General features: G+C 43.2%; 1 protein-coding gene across 2 annotated transcripts in view; it reads right to left on the bottom strand.

The window, feature by feature from the left end:
* LOC119178631 (uncharacterized) overlaps positions 1 to 22,345 on the bottom strand; it is a 98,610-nt gene that overhangs the window by 31,083 nt on the left and 45,182 nt on the right. For both annotated transcript variants that reach the window (XM_075870342.1, XM_075870346.1), the window contains exons 6-7: positions 21,620 to 21,773; positions 18,328 to 18,452 (exon numbers count right to left, since the gene is read on the bottom strand). In XM_075870342.1, coding sequence (XP_075726457.1) covers positions 18,328 to 18,452; positions 21,620 to 21,773 — 279 coding nt within the window. The remainder of the gene's footprint in view (positions 1 to 18,327; positions 18,453 to 21,619; positions 21,774 to 22,345) is intronic.

The raw sequence follows: 22,345 nt of genomic DNA, 5'->3' as shown, positions 1-22,345 counted from the left end.
GCAGTACATTCTCATAACAGGCGTGTTTTTCTTTAGCGTCAATAAACAATTGGCTATTGGCAATTAGCACCGCGGGCTTCCTGCATTACCTCTGTTTTCTTGGTTGTGAAAAAAAAAGAAATGAATGCTGTTGCATTGCTTAGTGCATCGGTTTCGTGCATAGTATTACCTTGCCGGTGTTTCACCCACTTTATCTCGGTATTATAATTTTCTGCCAGTCTCGGCAGAAGCCTAGCCTAACGTGTTTCCTTGAAATACGATTGCCTGCAGGCCCTTATGTAAAGCATTTTCAAGGCTCTACTTCAAGCTAGATTATCTAAGAATTACTACCAAACATACTGATAAAGTAGCAGTGGTGCGGTACAAGTGCCACAATGGCTACAAAGTGTAATCTAGACCCAGCTTTAACATTTTTCCCAGGCCCTATGTTACATGAGCGACTAAAACCCAGTGCCTGAGAAGTCGGGTCACAAGAGGAAACGCCGCTCCTTGTGTCAGTAACAAGAGATTTTTGTGGAACGAAGACGTTTACTTTCTCTTGAAGTATTCACCACCCTGATATTACGCTGAATAACATAGTCCATCACAGACATTTTTGGGTAATGACAAATTTTAGTTCCTTTTGCAATGGTCATCACCCTGATAATGTTGCCACAGCACAAACTCTTCTCAATAATCACGTGTCTATAATGGGATGCAAATAAAACCGCAGAACCTTTGAAAATTAGTAGAAAGAGGTTTTCTGCACGTTCTATATGGGAGACCAGCACTGGATAGGTGGCGCGGCGAAAAAGATCACCTGGCGGAGAGTCCCGACACAACTCAGCTGCTCACGCACATACGACCAGCCACACTGAACCACGAGGAGAGCAGGCACATGCGCCAGTGCTGTGCTTTGTTTTGGAACGAACGGCTCGAAAAATATTTGCGACAGTAACACTGCACCGTAATCTAGAAAAATAACATTGTCTGAAGGCTACTCTCCCCTAAAGCTTACAAAAAAAACAGAAAAACAGCCATGCAATGCGGACTGCGTCTATGCATATGTCATGAGAGGGACAGTACTGTGCCGTGATGACAACTCCTTTGTCCTCATTTTCTGGTTGCGTTGAAGGTTTTACGTAAACCTAGTCCACGCTCACATGACCGCATTGATAAGTCCGTGTTGTGACAATACCACGCTTCCCACATCTTTAGTGAAACAAAACATCAGAAGCACAAGAAGGAGTAGCAGCGTCGATTTCTTTTTGGGCATCGTATGTACGTTCTGTCGATGGTACGTATGTACGAAGACGTTGCTCAAGGAAACCACGGCGACAGCGTTGCACCTGTGGTATGTCGCTGCTGTGCTGAAGGTGCGGGATGAATACCCGACCGCGGCGGTGGCACTTCGACGGGAGTGAAGTAAAAACAACACCCTGCACCAAGATAAATGTGCGCCTTGGAGCCCGCCAAGCGGCAACAATTATAGCTTGTTTGGTACATGAAATCCTAGCAATAATTGATGTGAAAAAGACACCTTTTTTTAAGCCGACAAAGAAGCGGAGAATCTGAAACTGTGCGACAGGCGAACTCCAGAACGAGTAAAAGTACAAAGCATTTGATAATTGTATAGCAAGACAAACTTCGATGCTACTTAGCCACGTCAGCCAACGAAAAAAAATCATAACGCATCGTCTAACTTCAGAAATGTAACCTTCGAGTAATCCGCTGCTTTGTTCGTAACAAAATTCAGTCTTTAGCAGAAAAGAAGTAAAACAGAAGCATCTAAGCATCGGGTTTTCACCGCGAGAGTACATTTGATAGCAACTCAGAGGCGTAGGCGAACGTGCCATCGCACAAATTTTGCGGACGAGGCAGCTTTCTTTTATATGTATATTTTGACAAACAAAATAGACTACCAGCCTATCATATTGTAAACTGATGCCCCCTGTAGTTAAGTATGACGTGTGGACTTGTAGGGTAAAACACTGGACGACCAACCTCTACCACATTCTCGGCACAGTAAAAGGTTCGGTGGGCTACCGCCGGGAAACATTGCCATGAACCACGCGGACAAATCTGGCGACGGTCGCCAAGTACTTACGCAAGAGACTGCTCGCCCAAAATAGGCAGGCTACACACCTTTTTGGGAGCCGCGCACACTCTGAGAAAGAGGGGATGAGGACGTCGATGACTTTTTCAAGTACTATTAGAGAGTGAGCCGTCGGAATGAATGGATTTCCTCTGCACAACTCACTTACGTTATTCAATACCTCGCCCGAAAGGCACGTTTGTGATTTTACCGCAATGTGGATCTGCTGACATCGTGAAAGAATTTCGTCAGTGAGATCAAAAAGTGCTTTAGTGATTCGCTCTCGAAAAAAAAGGGCAGAGCAGTCAATTTAATGACGTGCACAAAATTATCTGGGGAGACCTTTACAAGATATATCGAAGACATTCTGATGCTCTTAGAATTATCAACCGAAACATGACAGGCGAAGACGAAGTAGGAAATCTGCTCAAAGGAATTTCCGAATACGTTTACAATTTTTTCATCTCTAAGAAAGTTATTACCAAGCCATTCCGCTTGAGACGTCACTGCCATATCATTCACGTTACGAGGGGACTTGAGACGTCACTGACATCGCTGACCATGGTACGGGGATGCTACAGAAAAGCGTAATTCCAAGTCCTGTAGTTCTTGGGAAGCTCCGGCTATACCAGCAAAAAAAAATAGATGTTTCGTGGCGATTTTACGTCTACTACAGATGCCTCAATGCAATAACTAAAAAGGTCTGCTCCCACGAACAGACAATGACTTTCCGTTCGGTGGGAGTGGCGCGGTATGGCGTCTGTTGAATGGGAGCCCTAGTAGTGACTCACTGGTGCACGCACGATTGAGGTGCTGAATGAAAAGCTCCGGTTGCGCGAAGTCGAAGACGAATGCATAGCCCATAGGAAGCTCGTGGATCATGCGATGATCGGACGAGGGGAGCGACTTGTTGATCATGCTGCTGAACTTGGAGGGAGGGTCAGAGACTGGTGAAGTTCGGTCGTTATACTGGCAGCGGGTACACAGATACAGTGATATCCTCTGCTAAGTACGCAAAAATTAACCCAGCAGGTAGAACAACAGCCTCGGGGGACACATTCACCTTCCAGATGTATGTAGAACCGTCCACTAGGTAGACGAGTGAACGATAAACAAGAACGTTCTTTCTTAGCGTGTTCAATTGTTCAATTATGAACACTAAAACTGAACACACTCCAAGAGGTCGCAATAGTTCACCGCCAATTCCACGACATGTAGACTTTCCTTCCCAGGCAAACATCACTTTCTGTCCTAGGTGACTTTTAAAAAGAAGGGACATCACAAACACAGAAGCATTAGTATCTACGAAACCTAGAGTACTTATGCCCTCAATACGAATACACTGTTCTTTCTACGAAACCTAGAGTACTTATGCCCTCAATATGAATACACTGTTCTTTAGCATGATGACAGGCGAAGAAATTTGCCAAGATGAGCGTCTTTCGACCTCGCCTACATCGGTCACACGATCTAGTTGCCAAGCTGGGGTGGTCTATTTGGGAAGCGTGGTGATGGCGATCAACATGTCCGAGTTGGTGGAGGAGTCAGGTAGTGGTCAGACGCTGGAAATGCAGTCTTAGGCATGTACTTTCGACGTGCCGGACGGAAAAAAAGGGCGATTGTACAGTTGGTTGCCAGCATGTGGTGTCCTGTGTGTAATCCTGGTACGCACGATCACGCGCTGTGCGTTGCGCACGACGTCTGCAGTACTTCGTGATGTGTCCTTGAACTCCACGATTTCACAGACATGTGGGTTCAGCTGGTGTTCGTTGCTGTAGTACGCGGATCTCTAGGGCAATACGTAAAGAATACCCTCGCCGAGGTTGAATATCCTGGAGACGCATAAAATACCTAACTTGAGGTGACCGTGTCATGGTGCTCTTCATATGGGCGTCCTCATAAGATGGGTGGTTGGTGTACGCAGATCACCACCAAGCGACCGGGATGTCCACACAGTGCTCATTCAGTGCACACCGGGGACACACGCGATTACAATCTCCACAAAAAAATGGGGCCAGTTCATCTCGCACAACAGGCTTTATCATGAGAACGAGATCATCAACGCAAGAGAGGTCTATGCTTGTTATGCGACGTTGTCTAGTCGACCAAACTCTGAAAGTTTCGGCCGTGTTTTCAGGGCTTCAAATGCATGACAGCAACGTCTCAAGTCGGATGGCGTGGTGATATCTTTTTTAAAGTTCCTTTGAACAGATGTCCTACTTCGTCTTCGTCTGTCATCTGGCGAAATTTTCCCACGTTGTCAGCACAGCCTCATTGTGGTCAAACCGCAAAAGTGCAGTTCCAGCGAGGTACACAACAACGTAAGAGAGCAGTGCAGAGACATTCCATTCATTCAGACGGCTCACTCTCTGATAGTGAGCACTCGGCGCTTTCACTCAGGCGATGCTTTTTTTTAGGGCAGCTAAGACACACTCGGCGGCCCGTGTCTGCTCTTCCCGCTGGCTGCTTCCCGCGGCAGCCGTAAGCCACGGTGGGACCATCGACACTGTTCTTGGACAGGCGTGGGTGCCAGAAGGCGGGAGTAGCGAGGACTACTCACCGAATAGAGGACGTCACTCCGAGGTGATGTGTGGCCGCATCACGATGACCCTCCCCTCGTGGGGCTAAGATTGTTGTCCGCCGGATCACCAAATAAAGTTCTTTTCACTTACTCAATCACCATTTTATAGTACTTCAGCCAGTCATCAACGTACTCATCCTCTCTTTCTTAGAATGTGTGCGGCTACAGAGGAGGTGTGCAGCCCATCTGTCTTCGGAGAAGCAGTCTTTTGTGCGTCTCCTTGGCGACCGTCGTCAGATCTGTCTGCGTCGTTCATCGCAACGTCTATCGGCGATAGCCCAGCCTGCCTTTTACTGCGTCCAGGGCGTGGTAGATCTTGGTCATCCAGCGCAACATATTCAGCATATCGTCGTGTATAAAGACAGAGGGTGGCAGTTTACATTATGATCAGCAGGTAGTCTCTATTATTTGTAAATGCAGATACGTATGAAGAAAAACTGCCTTGTTCGCAAGATTTATGCGGAGGCACGCTCGCCTACGCCTCTGAACTGTTATAAAAGATACTATCGCGGTGAATACCCGATGCTTAGATGCCTCTGTTTTACTTCATTCGTGCTAAAGAGAAAATTTTCGTACGAACAAAGCAGCGAAGTACTCGAAGCTTACATTTCTGGAGTCCGCCGATGCGGTAAGCTTTTTTTTCAGTGGCTGCCGTAAATATGTGGCATCGGAATTATGCCTGGGTAGTATCAAATGTCTTCTACTCGTTGTTGAGTTTGCCTATAGCATAGTTTTAGTTTCTCCGCTTGCCTGTGTTGGTTTATAATAAAGGTGTTTTTCCACATCCGCCGCAATAAAGTTCTTTTTCTGTCTGTCTGTCTGTCTGTCTGTCTGTCTGTCTGTCTGTCTGTCTGTCTGTCTGTATGTGTCTGTCTGTCCACATCCACTTGGGGTTCTCCAATGCACACATATATGTTTGTGCAGGGCCTTCTTTGTACTTCACCCTCATCGAAGAGCGGCTGCCATGGTTGGGAATCCATCCCGTGGCCTCAGCATATCATGGCGATACCACACGTGCAACGCTGCCACGGTGGTTTCCTTCACCAACGTCCCCGTGCGTACATACCGTCTACAGAACGTACATACGATGCCAAAAAAGAAATCGACGCTGCCACCACTTACTGTGTTTTTGATGTTTTGTTTTACTACAGACTTGGGCAGCGTAGTGTTGTCAAGGACTCATCATTGAGGGCATGTCAGCGTGCCCTAGATTAATATAAAACCTTCCACGCAAACAGAAACTGAGGACGAGGGAGTCGCCATCACGGCACAGCAGTGTCCCTCTGATGCCATACGCGTGGACGCAGTCCGCTTTACATAGCTTTTCTCTGTTTTTTTTGTAACTTTTAAATGAAATTGGCCTTCAGACAAAATTAGTTTTCTGGACCACAGTGCAGCATTGCTGTCGTTATGACTTTCCGGGCTGTTCGTTCCAAAATGAAGCACAGCAGCAGCGCACGCACGTGCTCTCACCATTGTTCGGGACTCACCGCCGTTGTGTCGGGACTCACCGCCAAGTGCTGCCTTTCGGCATTCCACCTATTGAGCGCTGGTCGTTCGCATAGAGCAGGCAGAAAACCAGTTCCTGCTCGTTCGCAAGGTTTTTTTTAACGCGCCATGTGGTCCAGTGGCTAAGGTACTCGGCTATTGGCCCGCATGTCGCGGGAGCGAATCGCGGCTGCGGCGCATGCATTTTCGATAGTGGCGTAAATGCCGTAGGCCCGTGTGAGCAGATTTGGGTGCACGTTAAACAACCCCAGGTGGTTGACATTTCTGGAGCCTTCCACTACAGCGTCTCTCAAAATCATATAATAGTTCTGGGCCGCTAAGCCCCACTTATCATTCCTTTGCATAGTTTCTGCAGTTTTATTGGTACTGTTTCAAACATCTGCCTTCATAGACACGCGGTTATTGAGTTTAGTGTGTGCTACATCAACAAGTATGTTATTTAGGTAAATATCAGCGTGATGACTATTTCAAGAGAAAATAAAATTGGTCGTTTCCCAAAAATCTCTTGTGACCGACAAAGAGAGTGGAGTTTTCTGTTTTGCTTTTGATTCTCTACTGGTGCGTAGTCACTCATGTAACATAGGTCCAGAGAAAAATGTTGGTGCTGGGTCTAGATTAAACTTTGTAGCCACCACGGACACTTTTACCGTACCGCCGCTACTTGGATCGTTATATTTAGTAGTGGTACCTTAGACATTCTATATCGAAGTAGAGCTCTGATACTTGATATCCATTCAAGAAAGCACTGTACCATAAATGTGTACAGGCATGTATTTTCCGAAGCAAAATATTAGGCGAAGCTGCCAAAAAATTATAATACTGAGATAAAGTGGTTGAAACGCTGGAAAGAGAATATCATGCACATAAACTAAGCACCTAGCAATGCAAATTGATTCTTTTTTCTTTCTCAACCAAGTAAACAGAGGTAATGAAAGAAGTATGCGGTGCTAACTGCCTATAGGAAGATGTTTACCGACGCTAAAGAAGAAACGCATGCTCTGAGATTGTACTGCCACGCATGTTCATTATTTTAATGTTAAGGCTTTCGTCAAAAAGCCAAAAGCACACATGACACCTATTGTAGAGCGAGAACGGAACGTGGTGTTGATGGTGTCTTTGGAACAACTTCGAAACATCGAATACGGGCACTGGTACATTCGGGCCATGCAGAAAACGGATATCGACGTCAGCTCGACGAATGACACGCTGTCATTTTGTTCTTCAACTGTCCTTACAAAACAAGAACACTCGCAACTTTGGCCTATTCGCCGCGACTATTCGCCACACAGCAGTTCCCAACCGTTCGGATTTAAAGCCGTACACACTGTGAATATCCAGTGCACAAAGTGCACCACATATCCACCTGCAATTCACGGACACAAAAAAACACGGTATCTTTTTTACCCGCCAACATGCACGCCAGCATGCCACGAAAACGTTCATGAGGCTTGACAATCCATCTCTGTTGAGCCACGAGAGCACGTATGTGCCGCTAAACATGGCGATCTAAACGAAGTGACGTTAGAGCCCGCGGTAGAAACAGTGAGCCGGCCTGAAATTGTCCTGGCGGCATTGGTAGAACGAGTCGCAGTTAAAGACTGCGTTTATAACCTTTAGGTTCAGCCCCAGAAACATTGTCGCAGCTCATTGCGGAGGAAACGCTACACCTATTTTCAAGTAAGACCAATACCAACTAGGCGGCGTGGATAGGCTCTGATTCCGCAGCGTTTGTTCTAGTGCGGGCATCGAGATGTCAAAGCGCTTCTTAGGCTATACTGCAGCGTTCTCCACCTCTGTTAGTTGGTGTCCTAGTGCAATACGTTTCTGCTCCGCTCTTAGGCGTGGCAGAACTACCCCGAAAATTGAGGATTGTGGTTACACAGCGATGTTGGGCGAGGCATTCAAGGCGCGTCTGAAGAGTGAATCGGAAATGCGCCAATAGCTCACTCGGCTGAGTGCGCTCTTCTTATGTTCACTGATCTAGAGTTCATGGTAGCGATTTCAGAATCACCCAAAAGTGCGAATTCTTCATCCTGTTGATTTATTTTGCATGCTGCTGATATAAATTTTAACAATTTCATATGCGTTACGGAAGTACATCAGTGAAGCTTTGTCTGACCCCAGCATCAAGCACTTTTGTGTTAAAATATCTCGCCTTAGTCATGTCTTCTAATAAAAAGGGTACTGAAACTGACCGAAGAAAAGAAAAAGAAGAATATAAAAAGAAGAAAAAAAGGAAGAGAAGAAGAGGACAGTGGACACGTAAGAGCGCACGTGTCAATAAGTAAATAAAAAAACAGGATTCTTGCTCTTCGTTTTCATCGAACACAGTCTTGTTGGTCTTGCCTTGTTTGTTTCTGCAACATGCTGCCACGACCAGGATAGAGGCTTCTCCTCTTCTCACGGGCCACAGAATACGAGGATGAAGAACTGACAACAGAAGATGGACGAAGAGGAGGCCCCGGACGAACCAACGGCAGTGAGACGGGATATAGCCGGCTTAAAAAGCGACAGAGACAAGAGGACGACACAGGCGTGGATAAAGACTAGCCATAGAAATCTGTAAGCAACCAGCTGTTCCCTCAATCATTCAAAAAGTACAAGAAAATGCTTTCTAAGAACCAGAATACCCTAAGGACGCAGATAACCAAGCTAGTGCGTGAAGCAGAAAACGAGGGTCAGGAGAATTGAGACTCTACGGCAATATCGCTGCTAGTCAGCCAGATCATAGATATCGCCTAGACGGTTAAGAAAGTTGGCGAACAAGTGAAACAGTTTCTAACGCCTGAAACAGTGGAATGCGAGTTAGCGAGGACAGCTGATTACGAACTGTAGAAGACTAGCATTCTGCTCATCATCAACACGTAATTGCGACGACAAGAACAGCGGGAGCCAATGAGGGAACAAGTCACCTCTAATGACAACGCCAGGCAAGCGCCCCAAGCAAATGCAGTAAATCTACAAAAAGTTCAAATAATGATGTTTGATGGCGACAGGAGTAAGTGGCAAAAATTCCAGCATCAATTTGGATCGGCTGTTAACGTGAGCATATAATTAAACGAGAATCAAAAGTTCACGTACCTTCTGTCATCACTAACCGGGAGAGCGACAGCTGCCGTGAAGGGATTTCAATATTCAGATAGCAACTATGTGAAAGCTATCGACATGTTCAAGCAATGATGCGGGAAAGATTCCGCGCTTGTATAAATGCACATGAAAGAGTTAACTAATCTAAGTTCAGTAGCACGTTGCAGCGACTATGCAGGCTTAGGAAAGCTGCCGGGCAAGGTACAAGCGCGCGCACGTAAGCTGGAATCCTTAGGTATGGATGCTACTGCCAGTTTTGAAAAGATATTTATCTGCGGAAATAAACATGGGCTTCCAGCTGAAACCAGGAGAAACGGCCGGTAGACCTTTATCACAATATAAGAATACAGCTAAACATCATCAAGATATTCTGAATAGTTTTATAAAGTGCATAACAGATCGAATTTAGCGCAGAGAGGAGTTGGATGAGCGTAATAAAGGCCACGGCAACAATCTTGAAAGCAGGCAACAGAAAATACGGTTAATGTTTGGAGTACTTCGGCACAGTTTTGCATATTTTGTGAGGCTAATACACTCTATTCTGATGAATGCGTGAAAAAAGTGCCATATAAACAGAAGAAAAAGAAGTTGAAATTGTTAAATGGGTGCTTGCGTTGCATGAGGCCTCTTCGTACCACCCAAATGAGCAAAGCAAGCATAAAGTGCAAAATATGTGGTAAATGGCACGCAACGTCTGTGTGCCGGGAAAAAGAACACACAACGCAGTGCACAGCAGCTATTCAAGGTGGAGAGGAAACTCGCAGAGAGCAAGAGTCTATCTGCCAATATTTGAACACGTCACCAAGTATTTTTCTGCAGACTGCAGTGGCAATAGCAAAAGAAATAAACAAGTCGCGCTATCAGTATAAATATATATTTATATATTTTCTAAATATATTTTCGGGTTCTGCTGGAAACTAGCAGCGATAGAACACTCATCGTTACGAGCTTTTCAAAGAAGCTTGGTGGCCCGCGGTAAATAGAAAGAAAAGACTGACCATAGGCTCCTTGGAAGGAGGAAAAGAGGAAAAGACTATAAATTCCGTTGAAGTGAAATTTATAATCGCGTACAGTTGCTTTGAGGTTGTGTTAAAAATACTCAAACTTGACGATGCATCAAGAGAAAGAATACCGTTCATGCCCATATAACTGAAGAATAAGTATGACGATGAATAATTAAAGCTAGATGATGGTTTATGCACAACCCCACATTGCGAAAAGTAGGAATCATTTATGAATCAAACCATTACTGACATATAATGACTGGAGGCATCTGAAGACATGAAAGCTGCCAGCAGCTGATATCATGTTCAGTTAATTAGTGCAGGGCAAAGCTATGTTTGCTGCAACATAAACGAGGTGGTCCACCATTATGGTACTTCACGTCGAAGTGGACAAGTTCGACTTAGAGGCGAGATTAAGGCATTTCTGCGGCAACGAAACCATCGGCGTAAAAGGCACCGAGCAATACATAAATGAAGAGAGTGTGATAGAGTATTTCCTCAGAAACTTGAAGTGGAAGAGAAAAGGTACTTCGTACAACTTCCATTGAAAAGTAACTCATGCGACCTAATTAAAACAAGTGTCAGAATGACCAGCAACCCACTCGAGGTTACGGAAGGACGAAAGTATACAGCGACGTTACGACAGAACTATCAGAGAGTACTTCTACAGTGGAGTGGTATAAGTGGCCGTGGAACTACGAGCACCAATGACACACTGTTACTACATGCTGCACCAAACGTTTATTATCAGGGAAGGTCGTCAAACAACAAAGTCAAACAAAAACTTTGGTGGGGTAGAATTCCCAGTGGAAGCAATGAAAAGGTTGTAACATAGAGGCTGTCAAGAGTGACGTTCGGCACTGCTCTCAATACGTTCTTACTCGCAGCAACAGTAAAACACTGCCTCAGAAATTTGGAGAATTAACTTCCGGAGACGATCGAACAGCTAAAGAGCAACATATACGTTAACTATGTGACGATGACAGCCGAATCAAACGAAGAAGCCCAAAAACTTCACTTAGAATCAAATAAAATTTTTGAAGAGGCGTCAATGACTGAAAAAGTTGACATCAAACTATAAGGGGGACGGGAAAATGCAAGTGTCGGGGCTTCCACTGAAACAAAGGTCCTTGACATCATATGGAACTTCAGGAAAGATAGGATGAACATGTCATCGTTTGACATAAAGGACATTGATACCAGTGGTACGCTAACTAAGGTAGCAAGGGAGCAACAAAATGTAGAAGGCACGGAGGTTAATCAGAAAGACATCCTGTCGGCTGCCCTACACTGGGGGTTAGAGAAGAGGAGCATAAATGTGAAAAAGAAAGAAGAGAAGGAAACTGCAGCAAGTAGAACTCTACCACAAGTCAGAGGCGTTCACACGAACCCGTCGTTCTCGAGAAACACGAGAGGGCTTTTACTGTCTTGTAGGCTGTCGAGAGATGTGGGCAGTGCTGCAGTAGCACCTGCACAGAAAGAGGCCAATCATTCAGTCACCGCGATGCGCTGCATGTATGTGACTCTGGGCGGCAAATCGAGCACAGTGGTACAGCAGGCGCTCTATATTTTCATCGGTGCCACGAACATCGCATGCCACACTATCAGTGCCAAATGTTACAGCTCGCCGCAAGAGTATACAATCCTCTGGGTCTATTCACTTGATTCACGGTAACAGCCAAGCAAGAAATACAAAACTTGTGAAAGAAAGGGGATTCATAGGACGACTCGCTGCCAGATGATGGCACGGAGACGTTGAGAGTATGAAATAAAGAGCTGGAACATATAGAAGAGTTCAGTGTGCCATGATGGTTTGATATAAGAAATAAAAAGAAAGCCTTTCGATGAAACTTTACTTGTTTTTCGATGCAAGTCCGTCTGAATGTAGAACAGCAACCTATTTGATAAGTCACCTCGAGAAGAAAAAAAGAAACTGAAATACTCATTGCAAAATGCATTCAAAGAGCCAATGAAGCAAATCTTGTTGCCAAGAGTTCAGTGAATGGCTGAGCTGCTGTCCGCATGCCTCTCTTAAGACACCAGAAGCGTATTTGTAATGTATATAGATGGTAGAAGATACTGGCCGTGCTCGACTGGTGTTCTTTCGTGACTACACAGAAAGAAAAAGAACAAGACCTCTTAGTATAAATTTGGTAAAGGAGATAAAAAAGACAACAAATCTGTCAGTATAAAATACATTGTGAGTGAAGTGAACCCAGCTGATCTTATGACCAAAGGTGTGAGCGCAAAGACTGATAGAGTCGGAACTATGGAGACATGGCCCAAAGTACCTTCTTAGGGAGGACAATACCACAGAGCAGACGGGGACGGAGAAAGACTCTGTCAGTAGTGGATGTTATGTGACTAACACAGACACGTCAATTCTGGCAGTGATCGACGCATAGAGGTGTGGGACCTACAAAAGATTGCTCGGAGTAACTGATTGGGCTCTGAGATCCATCCTGATTGAAAGAAAAAAGCGGATAATGGGGATTCTAGTTATCTGCAACTAAAGAATGCCGAGACGGCAATAATAAATCTGGAGCAATGACAGATACGGGAACGTATTCTAGTCAACAAGAGGCATACAACTAGGACACCGAGGATGTTTCTTTCTGGTAGGGAAGTCTGAAGGTGAGCAAGGGCTTATAATGCACAAAGGTAACGAGTCTGGAATCGCACTGAACTACAACGAAAAGCATCCTAAATTGCTACCAAAGTGACCTACTAAGCTGCTAGTGTGACATGTGCATCAACTCGTGTTAAATTTGGGTGTCAGTGCAACACTTTCGGAGCTTAGAACGAAATAATGGTAAATGCAAGAAAGACAGCTAGTGAGGAAGGTTATTAATGGATTTATGGGCTGATTCAGCACGAAACGGCACCCCTGCCTGCCGACATAGTTCACGAGCGACAACCATTTGAAGTGACTAGTGTAGATTCTGCAGGCCAGATGTTTATAAAAGACGCCTCAAAAGGCATCGCAAAACTATACATAGAAGTATTGGTGTGTGCAAAAAAAAACCGTGCATACAGATGTCGTCGACAACTGTAAAACAGAAGCATTCCTACATGCCTTCACAAGATGAACAGCGAGAAGAGGCTTATGTCGTACTGTAAATAGTGAAAACGCAAGAACATTCAAGAAAGCCAACAGAGGAATCAATGTTGGCCTAAAAAACTTACAAGAAGAAGTCTCTAAGAGAGCTAACCAAAGAGATAAAATCAAGTTGAAGTTTACCGCCGAAGAAGCTTCTTGGTGAGGGGGCATTGAAAATATAACGAAGCATGAAAACATCACCGAGGAAAGTCATCCGAAAGAGACTGCTAATCAATTAAGAGATGGAAGCAATCACCCCTGAAGTTGAAGCAGTGCTTAAAACAGGTCGTCGACCTATGTATACAGCCAACCGGATGAGCCACTATCTATTAGGCTGGCCTAAATTGTAGGTGAAAATTAGACTTCCAGTCAATAACAAAGACCAACATGAATTAACATTGAAGAAATCTGGAGAAAGCGGCAAAACGTCATTAAAGATTCGGTAAAAAGATAGAACAAACGATACCTGAAGGAACTGAGAAAGCAAGCTTATGCAAGTAAACAAGAAACGAGAGTGAACGGAGAAGACATCATACTGATCAGTTCGCGCACTTCTATATGGTTTTCGAAACTGGCTTCAGTTATCAAAGATTATTCGGGAGTCGAAGCGAAGATGCGTCCGTGCTTTTTGAAAATCTATTGAAAACTCATTCGGGGACACATGGAACATATCTACCAACCTGAAGGTTTTTTTTTTCTACAAAGGAGAAAAAACTTCATGCAGGCCGGAAGCTACCGAAACTCAAGAGACAGTAGGATTGAGCTTGTTGGTATAAAAAAATAATAAAGAGTGCTTACCAGCGCAAACGACAAGGTAGGAGGGGACAGGAGAAGAGACGAGACAGAGCGCTGAACTAAACTTCTGGCATTTCAGCGCTCTGTCTCGTCTCTTCTCCTGTCCCCTCCTGCCTTGTTGTTTGCGCTGGTAAGCACTCTTTACAGAAACTAACCGAAGAAAAAAGAAGACAGCGGGGATGGAAGAGCGCACGTGTTAGCAAGCAAATAAAAGAAAAGGGATTCTTTATCAATCGCATCGAACGCAGTCGTGTTGGTATCGTCTCGTTTCTGCGACAAACGTCCTTGCTGAGTTTCACCCATTCGCATCTCACGTTTAGGAGTTTTAGATCAAAGGGTGCCAAGCAAAACACGACTGAATTGAGCGAGATATTGACATTTAGGAACATTCACATCGAGTTCGAAAAGGCCCAGTGTAGGCTAGCAACCACCTGAGTCGGTTCTCCCAGACTTATATAATGCCGCTAGTTTGAGCTTGAATGAGTTGAAGTGAATAATATTTTAACGAGTCTGAGAGAGTTTAGTTGAAAAATATGTTAGTGAACCTGACTCGGAGGTATTCCAGTGCAGGTAACATTTGGTGAATTGTGAGTATGAGGGGGCAAGAAATACAAGTACGCTTCATGACAAAATGCAAATCATCAGCGAGTCCCAATAAACTTCACCTATCTGCCCACCTATGAAGAAGACCTAGATTCAAACCCAGCTTCATCTTGGATGTTGTTTTTCTTATTTAGTGTTTTTTACCTCGATTTGTATCGGTTGCGGACACAGGCGTCAGCAGATGGACCGCAATGGCATCCTTGTTGGGATCTTTTTTTCTGACAAGCTAACAGCTATCAATATGAATGCATGCAGCATTTGTAACAAGTCATCACTTTTTGAAGATGTGCTTTTTGAACATGAACCAGATGTTGTAGTAGTGACAGAAACATGGTTAAGCGAATCAATTCATTGTACTGAAATATTTACCCTGTTGGAATTAGAATGTGTTGCTGCCTTGTGAAAATGGATAGCATGTCTTTTGTAATTATCGCTGTGTATCACCCACCGGGTACTTCTGATGAATATATGATACTGCTTAACAATTTTTTATTTACATGTTTAACCATTACACAAAGAAGATTATTAAGGCTAGACACTTTAATTTATCGCATATTGATTGGGTCACTTTCAAGGAAGGTCAAAATGAACAAGCTGTGTCCCGAGTCTTACTGCATATGGCTTTCTCACTTGATTTAACGAAAATTGTGACCATACCTACGCGAACCCATAAATCCGGAGATTAATTGCTTGATTTGGTCTTTGAAAGCAGGCCTTTAGTGCAATTCAATTATTGGTGTGAAGTATTGGAAGGCATATCTGACCACAAAATGGTGAACACACAAGTAGCTACTACACGCACTTCTCTGGCAAAACAAAACCATATCAGTCCCCCATTTTTATAGAGCAGATTATACTGGATCAATAGACTAATTAGAACAGAGATATGATACTTTCAACCAGTAAATCTCACTAAATACTACATCAGCAAATGATGCATGAAATGTGTTTAAAGGAATTGTTTTGAAATCAATAGAACTGTTTGTTTCGAATTCTATTAAGAAAGTTAAGAGGCAAAACCCATAGATGATTAAAAAATAATTCATAAAAACGACTTTAAAAAAATGTGGGCTAAAAAACCTTTGTCTCTAAACACATGCTATTACATCAAATCTCTTTTCAGGTAACTCAGAATAGAAAGTTTTCAGGCGAAACACTGGTACATGAATGAAACACTTACCTATTTCATTAAAACATCACCGGGAAAATTTTGGGGGTACTTTTCAGAACAGAAACCTACCATTCAATTTTTGAAGAACGCTAACGTAACTATCACAGATAATTATAAAATTGCTTGTCACTTGAATGAATATTTTGAATAAGTTTTCATTTGCGACGATGCCTCAACCCCACAAGTGCGATTTTCTTGTGAACAACGTCTAGCTTAGCTCACTATAACACAAGAGGGCATTCTGAATCTGCTCCTTAAAATAGATGAGAAAAAATTCCCAGAGCCCGATCAAATTCCCAACGCCATCTTGTGGCAATATGCCGAGTAGTGTTTGTTTTTCCTTTCGGACATATTTGCAGAATCACTTCACTCCGTTGACGTTCTGATAGATTGGGTGTGTGCCAAGGTAATACCAATTCACAAAAAAGACGATAGTTAGAGCGCGAGAACGGAACAACGACACAGAGACAAGAAGGACAAGGAGGACACGAATTCTCACAGAGACTGTTCTTCTTGTCTCTGTGTCGTCCTTCTGTTCTCGCGCTGCAACTATTATGTCATATTAACTAGCCCAAGCTGCCACACTTCTAAGTCACAAACGAGGTTCTGAAAAAGACGTCGCTACCTACCGACCAATTTCCTTGACAAGTACTTCTTTTAAAGCTCTGGAGCACATTTTGTCTACTCACCTAATGACGTTTGTGAAAGAAAATGATATATTAGGTAAAAATCACCATGGGCTTTGGCCAGGATGCTCTACTATTACGATTTTTAGAGAGCTTACACACGAAAGTTTTCAGTGTATTGATGAAAAGGGTGAAATGGACATCATATTTATTGATTTTCAAAAAGCCTTTGACGAAATATAACATAGGAAGTTGCTTATGAATTTATCTTGTTTCCTTGATGACACTCAACAACAAAAATGGATAGAGGCGTATTTGTCAAACAAAGAACAATTTGTTGAAACTAATAATGTACGAATTGTTAATAATGCTGCCCTATCAGGTGTGCCACAAGGGTGCGTTATAGGCTCTTTACTTTTTTCTATCTACATTAGTTATATGGGTGAAGGTTTTTTACAGCGAGTAGCTATAAGACATCATGCAGCTGATACACTTGTGTATACAAACATTTGCTCCTCTAATGACCAACTGGTTCTCAATAGCACCTACGAAAAAAATAGTGCTTGGTGCGATGAGCGCCAAATGAAACTTAATGCATCCAAAACATTTTTCATGCACATGACACGTAAAACAAGCTCACTATCTTTTCCGTACAGCACTAAAAGCGCACTGTTATCAGAAGCTAAGGATGTTGAATACCTAGGTATTCGCCCTGCACACAACATGAACTGGCCAGTGCATGTCATTTATGTTTGTCATAGAGCCATTCACAAACGTTGGTCGTTATGACGAAAACTGCACAATGCAACTCCAGAGGCTAAAGCAATTGCATACAAAATGACAGTTCTCCCAGTACAGACTTGCGCTAGCTATATGTGGGAAACTTACATTAAAACAAATACACTAAAATGTGAGCCTATACAAAATAAAGCTTTGCGGTTAATTTCAAACGCGTATTCAAAACTCAGTCTATCAGCGAGCTTAGAGAAAAAACAGGAATAATGACGCTGAAAAGAAAAATTCAACCTAATTGACGGATATCGTTTTTTGACATACTGAACACAGATTTTAGGGTCAACCTAGGTTAACACATCGTACCAGAGAAAACTACCTCATCCAGGGCAAAACAGTCAAAGCACATTACACCAATTAATCATAAAACAGATTTATTCAAATATTGTTTTTTTATTCGAGCATTGTACATTGAAATTGATTACCTCAAAACATAGTCAAATTTTCCAATCTAGAAAGATTTCAAAAGGCTTTGTTGGAATATTCGTGAACGTTTTGTATTGCTCTAGCATTTGTTCGCCCTTCAATTGTCTTGTTGGTTACCCGTTGTCTGAACATGTTCAATGTACTATATAAATTCAAATAATATTTTTCCCTTTCCTTTGGTGAAGTGTACGGGGTTAAATCGAACCTCTTATTTTACGTATATCAATGAGCTCTACGGAATGTTTTCTATTAAGATTTCGTGTTTTGTTTTTTATTCTGGTATGATTTACAAGCCTTGAGTGTTCCGGGGTAAAGTTGTTTTAGCATGTATTATGTTTGTACATGAGAGTTGTGTAACCCCAACTCTTATCTTGGCTTACGTGCTGACAGTATTATTAAAACAAAAAAAATCTGATAACAGCTTTCACTGCGAAATACGCCTCAGCTTAGAAACTTTCCTACTGACAATTTTGGACATCTCATCAGCGAAATCTGACACATTCGTAGAGCCTCTGGGCACACATATGCAAATGCTTCATCGAAAACGCGCTGTACTCACTTGAGTGCTAAATCAGCATTGTCCAGAAGCCTGTCACCATCACCAGAATGTCTCATACCGACCCCCAAGGCGACGTGATGCTGAGGCAAAGTGGGCTTCTTAGAATCGAGGAATTCTCTCGCAACCTTCACCATGTGGAAAAAAAACATAAGGAAATTAACATTTGTGGCAGTAGCAATAGCTAATGCGCCATGGAAATAACTCTAGTATTGTCATTGATGCTCCTAATAGGAATATTTTATTGTTATAATTACTCATTCAAATACTATCATTATTAGTAATATATTATTATTATCATAACATTATAATTATTATTATTATTATTATTATTAGTATTATTATTATTATTATTATTATTGTCGTCGTTGTTGCTGTTGTTGTTGTTGTATTGTTGTTGATGTTGTTGTTGATGGTGTTGATTTTTTGTAGCAGTGTGTAGCTGCTTAATCTTTCAGAGTGAACAGAAAACTGCCGTTGTTGTGTGCCCACACGCGCTCTTTCCGTCCTCCTTGTCAACCTTTGCTTCGCTCCCAGAACATGTGTGCTGGTTTGTCCAAAGTCGGATGCCATACCTCTAGTTGGCAGACAATTACAGAGGAATTGAAGGAAAGACAGAAAGAGAGACATGAAGAGAATGAAATGAACTGTTTTGCGTGGAGGCATATTTTCTGCAGCTAATTTGATACGGCCACCTTTACATGTGTTTCCCGCGCGGACTGCAAAAACGAATAAAAGAAGAGGAAGCAATCACAAAGTTATGTTGTTTTGCTGCTGAGCTCCTTCGGCGAAATACTCCAGCAACGGGACTGCGATACGAGTAAACTTTCTGGTCGCGCTGTGCGCTCAACGCGTGCGCACTCGATGCGCCAGATGTGTCAAAAACTGAAAATATAGAATAACGAATAGATTGACTCTGTATTCGATTTATTACCTGATTTGAATAGCTTGCTACTAGCGAATATATTTCGGATAGTCTCCAAATTAACTATAAAAGAAAACAACCAGGCGGAAGAACCAGGCGTTCCTTTAGTAACTGAACTACTAAGAGAGACGAATCTTGAGATTGTAAAGGTGTATTGACACCGCATCCATCTAGGTCGGCACGTTTCTGCTTCAAATTACAGCTTCGCAGAAACAAAACTATGGTTACTGTAAAATCATCGTCGTGAGATTGACCATCATTACGAGATGGTGAACACTACGGCGGCATTCTGTTTTAACAGCGTGATTGTCACACACGTTTTCTTGATTAGTAAAAAATTCATATGCTGTGTCTGTGTAATTTTTCCGAAGTATTCAGCGTTTTTTCCTAAGCCCAATGTTTTGACAGGTGGCTTATCTGCTTATATTGCAAGTTTGATGTATAACCAGTTGCCCGTATCACTAGCAACTACAGTTGTTCATAATATACGAAAGGTAAAATAGCATTGAGCATAAAAAATGCTACAGCTTTGCCACAAGGGCGAACCAATAAACGCGATAGCAACTAATTGGAAGGTCACGCGCCGAATGGAGAGCAGATCGAAACGTGCCCCGCGTTTCTCACGCACAAATAACGCACGAACCGTACTCACAAGTACAGATTAACACGAATAAGCGTCTCCGTTGTTACTTCGCTGTGACAAAAAAGCGTGCGCTTTTCACAAATGGAGTCTGTGGAACAATTTCACTCATCTTTGTGCGCCCGGTAATTATAACAGAATTGTTCCGCAGAAACCCAAAGGCTAGCCAAGACGTACGATCCTCCTCTGCGCAAGATAAGGGCTGGCAATCGAGCGTACACACCTTATTTTCTACGCCGGCCAAAGTGTGCGTGGTAGATGAGAGCCACCGCGCGTTCACTGTGCCATTTTGCTGATAATGCTGTAAACAATTAGGTACACCCCCCTCCCCCCAAGATGACCGCCAACAGCGGTAAGTGGAAGATATAAATAGCTTGCGTTTGAATGATGAAGTAGGTACCCTTCGGTGGCTCATAATCAAGGAAAGAAAACCCTTCAGTGGCTCAGTGGTTAACGCCTGGCATTCAAAGCGTGGGGGCCCCTCGTTCGATTCCGCGCACTGTAGTCCTTTTACTAAATACTTTTCTTTTGTGAGTTTTCATATATATATATATATATATATATATATACGACGCATGACTGATGCGGACGCCGACCGCGAAATCCAGCCTAGAGTGTCCATATGATCGCTATCGCAAAAAACTTTGTTCTTTGTAACTTATATATATATATATATATTGCAGCGAAAGCTGTTTAGGATGACAATTCGGGTCACGCGCTGTTGTCCGCGGCCGCCTCCGCTGCCACCGGCGCCGCAGTGTGCGCAACCACAGCGCACAAAATAAGACGAAAACCTAGCACCATCAGCACAGTGGGGCTTGAACCCGGGTCAGCAGGGTCACAGTCCAGTATTACTCCACTGCGCCACACCGGTATCACCTTACTTGCCTTAGACATGTTTTATTTCGAGAAAACAATCGCGTTAATACGACTTATAAAGCGTTTAAAAACAGCGTCAGAACAACCAGTTGTTGCACAACGTGAGCAGCATAACGAGTGGGTCGTCCAATGCTCCAACCTATTACAAAAGCTTCAAAAGCTTGTTCCCCTATCAAGGGTGACGCACATCCACTTCAGCCATAATTCCTCATCGTCGTCAGCCAACCCATGAACACTTGGCACGAAATTCCTTGCAAGTGGTTAGCGGATACCACGCTTATCAGAAGAATGACGAAAAATAGCATAGCGAAAGCCATTATATATCACCCAAAAGTTTATTGCTAATGGCCTAATGGGTATCAAGCAAGTGTGTTTGCAGTAGTTACTCAATGAGATTCCTGAAAGGTTTTTAAAGGACGCTCTTCTAGCTTTCGCTGTGACTGTGGTGCGCCTTCCGCGCAGTCCTGGTGTACTTTTTGAGAAATGTATCTACTATGCAATAGATGTTCCCAAGACGAATTTTTATTGACGACTTTTATTGAAGAGTAAGGGGACGACGCTTCTGGCATCGTCATGTATAACTGAAGTTGTTGTGCAAACATAACCGTTAATAATAAATCACCAGAAAGTGCTTTTCTCGCATAGCTCTAATATTGTTACTCAATGATGTTTGCTCGTTACAATACATGTTTTTTCTGAACCATTATTAACGTTTCTTTCACGCTTTCTTGCTTTGAATAAAATGTGGGTCGGCTGTGACCTGTGCAACCCCTTCGCCCGTCCGCATATTTTGATCTACAGAGTAGAATGGAAATATATCGATGTGACTATTTATAAATTTATGCACCTACCTCTAAGTACTTCAGTGGTTCATTTTTCAGTTTGTCGTAGTCAAACATGTTATCCACATTCAGCATACCCAAGTGCACCCATCCATCGGCGTAGAGATATCCCAAGCCAGAACGAATAAAGTATTTATTCTTTTCTATGGACTGGCCAACTGTCCTGCGCCACATTAGGAAAAAGAAAATGTGATGTCGAGGTTTATTTTCCTTCTTTCTCAGAGAGAATGAGCAGCAAGACCTAAAGGTCAAGTTGCACGACAGAGGCTCTTACTGCTGTGCGCACTCGGAATGCTTGTTAGTACGTTTCACACTTGGGGAAAATATCGGAGCGCATGGCATTGCAATCTGGCCCGCACTGCAGTGGAGCTCCGGCAGCAGCTCGCGCATGCGCAGACGCTTCAAGAGAGTGCTATTGAACCACAAAGTCTGCGACGGTGGTGCGCGTAGGCAACATTGTCGGGCAGCCTGCTGATTTCTTCGTTTCTGCGGAAACTTGGCCGATATTATGTATTAACCGTTGTGCGGTGCACAACTTGAAGCCTTCATTGACAATAATAGGGTTCTGGAAACAATTTGACATCAAACGTTGTTTCTTCTATCTGAACACTAAAGTAATGAGTACGTTGACGCATATATTTTTTTGTGTGGGCGAGCCTGCAATGCCCTGTCACGAGGAATACCATAAAGGGCACGTATCGGGCATTGTGTTTATTTCACAAAAAACATAAACAA

Source organism: Rhipicephalus microplus, chromosome 1 (genome assembly GCF_043290135.1).
Source record: "Rhipicephalus microplus isolate Deutch F79 chromosome 1, USDA_Rmic, whole genome shotgun sequence".
In the NCBI taxonomy this organism is placed as follows: domain Eukaryota; kingdom Metazoa; phylum Arthropoda; class Arachnida; order Ixodida; family Ixodidae; genus Rhipicephalus; species Rhipicephalus microplus.
Note: the sequence above shows the minus strand (reverse complement) of the source record. Positions and strands in the feature narration are given on the sequence as shown.